The 4,354-nt window shown below is 54.2% G+C and overlaps 1 protein-coding gene across 1 annotated transcript; it reads left to right on the forward strand.

Moving 5' to 3' along the window:
* The first annotated feature begins 6 nt into the window (after positions 1-6).
* Positions 7-4,041, forward strand: SLC35D3 (solute carrier family 35 member D3). Its single transcript, XM_039707827.1, has 2 exons — positions 7-450; positions 1,717-4,041. Exons 1-2 carry the CDS (start codon positions 15-17, stop codon positions 2,544-2,546), a joined length of 1,266 nt encoding a protein of 421 aa, XP_039563761.1. The 5' UTR covers positions 7-14; the 3' UTR covers positions 2,547-4,041.
* The last annotated feature ends 313 nt before the right edge of the window (positions 4,042-4,354 follow it).

Genomic DNA, 4,354 nt, shown 5'->3' on the forward strand with positions numbered 1-4,354 from the left:
CGGGCGCGGGCAGGATGCTCCGCTGGCGGGGCCGGGCGCGGGGCGTCGCGGTGGCGGTGGCGCACGGGCTGTGCTCGGGCTCGCTGAACATCCTGCTGAAGTTCCTGCTGGCCCGCTACCACTTCGCCTTCCTGACGCTGCTGCAGTGCCTCAGCAGCGCGGCGGCGGCGCTGGGGCTGGAGGCGCTGCGGCGGCGGGGGCTGGCGGCGCTGCCGCCCTTCGGGCCCCGCCTGGCGCGCCCCTTCGCCGCCGTGGCCGCCCTGGCCACCCTGCAGTCCACCCTCACCCTGTGGTCGCTGCGCGGCCTCAGCCTCCCCATGTATGTCGTCTTCAAGCGCTGCCTGCCCCTCGTCACCCTGGTCACCGGCGCCCTGGTGCTCCGCGACGGCATGCCTTCGCCCGGCGTCCTGGTGGCCGTCCTCATCACCACCTGCGGCGCCGCGCTGGCCGGTGAGCGCGGCCGCGACCGCTCCGAGGGGACCGGGCGGGACCGCACCGAGGGGACGGGACCGGACGGGACGGGACCAGACGGGACAAGACGGGACGGGACGGGACAGGACGGGACGGGACGGGACGGGACAAGACGGGACGGGACAGGACGGGACGGGACAAGACGGGACAGGACAGGACGGGACGGGACGGGCGGCCGCAGCGGTATCCGCTCCCTCCGGGCTTCGGGCGCGGGACCGGGAGGGCAGCGCCAGCCCGGGGAGAAAGACGGGAGGATACGGGGGACGCGCAGTTCTGGGGCACAGCTGCGGCCCCACGGAGGCAGGTGCAGCCTTGCAGGGGTGGGTGCAGCCCCGCTCTGATTGGCACGTTCTTGCAGAGCTCGCTAGAACCTTTTGGAGATAGGTGCATCCTTACTGGGGCCCGTGTAGGAGTAGCTGCGACCTTATTGCAACCCTGCTAGGGAAGGTGCAGCCTTATGGAGGGAAGTGCAGTCTTAGGGCGGGTGGGTGAATCTGCAGGGGTAGATGTGATGTTCTGAGAGCAGCTGCAAGCCCACGGGACAACTGCTGCCGTGCTGGGGCAAGTGTGATCTTATAAGGGCAGGAGCAAGCTTGGGGGTCAGCTACAGCCCTCTGGGGCCAGGAGGACCCGTGCTGCTTTCCAGCCGAGATGTAGTAGGTGGAGTGGGAGGCAAAGCTGGCACTTTGTGGCTCGACAGCACTCCTGGGCTGGGGGCTGCCTCAGACAGCAGAGCACATACAGAGTGTGTGATTTAATCTGCAAAGAGACTGACAGGGGGCTTGGGAGGGAGGCTGTTGCTTCAGGGATCCCACAGGGCTCCATGGCTAGAGGGTGCAAAATGGCCAGTGGGTCGGAGGGCAGGCAGCCCAGCCAGCCAGAGCTGGCATGTGTCTGTGCTAGCAGGAGGATGCTCAGGGTTGCTCCACATGTGTGTGTGTGTGTGTGTGCGCATGGTTTCAGCTACGAATCTTTCACAGTGTCTTCACGAAAGGGAGAAGACAATCTGATTTTGGCTGTGGGATTTAGAGGGGGTATGAAAAACACTCAATATGTTTGCAGCTTTAAAAAATGCATGAGAGATTTTTTGGGAGGCAAGACTTGAGACAAGCATGACAAATCCCAGGGGTTATAGAAAGTGCAATGATGCCTATTTGCTAAATATCCCTCCAGTCCAAAATGGTGCTCTCTTTCTGTCTCCTGAGCAACACCCATGCTTATTTCTCTCTGTGACTCTCGTGACAGGAGCTGGTGACCTGACTGGGGATGCTATGGGCTATGTGACAGGCGTGCTGGCCGTGCTGATACACGCTGCCTACCTGGTGCTCATTCAGAAAACCAGTGTAGACAGTGAATATGGACCCCTGACAGCTCAGTATGCCATCGCCGTTTCGGCCACCCCTTTCCTCATCATCTGCTCCTTTGCCAGCATGGATTCCATCAACGTCTGGTCCTTCCCAGGGTGGAAGGACCCTGCCATGGTATGCATCTTTATTGCTTGTGTTCTGATTAGCTGTGCCATGAACTTTACCACCCTCCACTGCACTTACATTAACTCGGCTGTGACCACCAGCTTTGTAGGGGTGGTGAAGAGCATAGCCACCATCACGGTGGGCATGGTGGCCTTCAATGATGTGGAGCCCACAAAGTTATTTATAGCTGGTGTTGTGGTCAACACCTTGGGGTCTATCATTTACTGCGTGGCCAAGTACGTTGAGACCAGGCGGCAGAGCAACTATGAGGACCTGGAGAAAGAAGCTAGAGGAGAGGAGGGGAAAAGCCAGGCTGGAGACCAAGCTTTGTTTGCCATGGAGACAATTTCCCAGGGGAAGGGGGCTGAGGAAGCAGCGGTGGAAGAATCATCCACAGGGCAGAGACAGAGTGGAGAGGAAGAGAAGGACGTCACTGAGAAATCAGCCAAGGCACTTGTGGTTCAGGGAAAATCCACCATCGCACAAGAAGTGAACAGAAGCTCTCTGAAAGAAGCCTATCTTGGAGTATGGAGGTTGGTGAGGGGTGCTAATTATATAAAGAAGGATTATTTGATAGAAAATGAAGAGCTACCAAACCCTTAAAAATCAGATTTGAAAACCTATTGTGTGAGGACAGACACCTGGTTTTCTGTACAGGGGAAGGCAGAGCATACATTTCCACATCAGTGCTTACAAATCCAAATCATTCAGGATGACTTTACCTCATTGTCAAAAAGCAAAAGGTCATAGTTTGCTCATGCTTTGGGCTTGCTTTCAGCTGCTTTCAGTATGTCACTCTAGACCCACCTCAGCTAAGGTGCTGACACTCTGCTGCAGACACAGAGAGAGCTGGGTAAGGGGAGCCACAGGGTGCTTGCCCAGCAGCTGGGAATATGAGGGATATCTGTGCCACTGAGATACTTGGCGGTACCAGTGACACAGCAGTGGCCTATTCCTTAGATTGTGTCTGGAGCCTAGTGATTTTAACACATTTGGAGGCTCTGTCAGTGTGCTTCTGTATCTGTATCCATCTATAGGTACTCTACATAACTAATTCCTACAATATAAACTCGTATTAACTGTACTTTTTTGTGCTCCTCTGTGTCCATGCAATTGCAACAGAGATAGAGGTTGTGCCACTTCAGTTATATTGGTGTAAAATCACTCTCTTATCTGATGAATTGAAGCCCTCCAGGCCAAGTCTTGGACCTGGTTTACATTGGGTACTTTGTGTCTTCAGTAGAAATCCTTTAGTCTTGTGGTGGTGTACATGAAAGCAGAACCAGATCTGAGCTTCTGAGAAGCTTTGACTGGCAAAAGAAGGATGTTTAACTATGAGCTTTAACTATACGTAGCATTTGGAATATTAGCTTGACTCAAATAAAAGAGTTTGGAAATGTTGGTATGTATTGATTGGATTTGGGAAGGCTATAAAAATTTAGGGAGAAAGTGTGTGCCTTGTGTTATCCCTCCTTGTACCCTAAAGTCAGATGAACCAGAGCCTGGACTGGAACCCAGGTGTCCTCTCCATTCATTCTCTCATAAGCAGAGGCTGGGAGCAGAGCTGGGGACACCAGCTCTGAAGGTGCTTTTGCAGGACAACTCCCTGGCCGTGTGCTGGTACGTGGCTTTGTGCACATCTGCCCTTGCTGTCCCTGTGCTGTGCTGTCCAGCGGAACAAAGCGCGGGCAGGCAGCAGGAGCTGCCCGGTGCTCTGGCAGATCCCATGGCCAAATGCTTGGGAAGCTGGATGCTCAGGGTGTTCAGCACGGGGACACCCATGGCTTTGGCAGAAGCAGCTCCCAGTGCCCAGGCTGTCCCTGTCCCCGTGGGCTCCGAGGGGCAGAGCTGCCTTTCCCCTTGGGAACTCAAGCGCTTGCATGCGAAGTGAGAGGCAGGCACCCCAGCGAGGCCTCTGCTGAATGTGCTAGTATTTTGTCCCACATCTGTTTAACTGAAAAGACTGTGGAAAAAAATGTTTGAGTGTTTCTTTGCCTGAAGATATCTGTTTGGTAGGGGGAAGTACTTGGGTGGAACCTTTGCTCAGGCTAGACAGAGAAAAGATTTGACTGTGAGTACCCCTAAAGCGTGCTGCAGCCATTGAGGCCCTGTGAGTATTTCTCACCCCTAAAGCGTGCTGCAGCCATTGAGGCCACCTGGACAATGACTGAAAAAAAAGTTGTTACCATTTCCTGAAAAAATGAACCACGTTTGTTGTTGTTAGTTTTAATATTGTTATTGTTGTTATTAATAATTATTTCTTATTATCTATTAAGCCACTGAACTGGAAATCAATTATTCCCACAACGCTAATTAACCAGTGCCTGGCCCAGTGCTCTCTCCAGCTGAAAAGGCAGCATTAGCTTCACAGCGTGTTCAGTCTGAAGTGAGCAATTTGCCCAGCAGGGAAT

The sequence above is a fragment of the Passer montanus genome, unplaced genomic scaffold, assembly GCF_014805655.1.
Source record: "Passer montanus isolate IOZ18808 unplaced genomic scaffold, ASM1480565v1 scaffold2, whole genome shotgun sequence".
Classification (NCBI taxonomy): domain Eukaryota; kingdom Metazoa; phylum Chordata; class Aves; order Passeriformes; family Passeridae; genus Passer; species Passer montanus.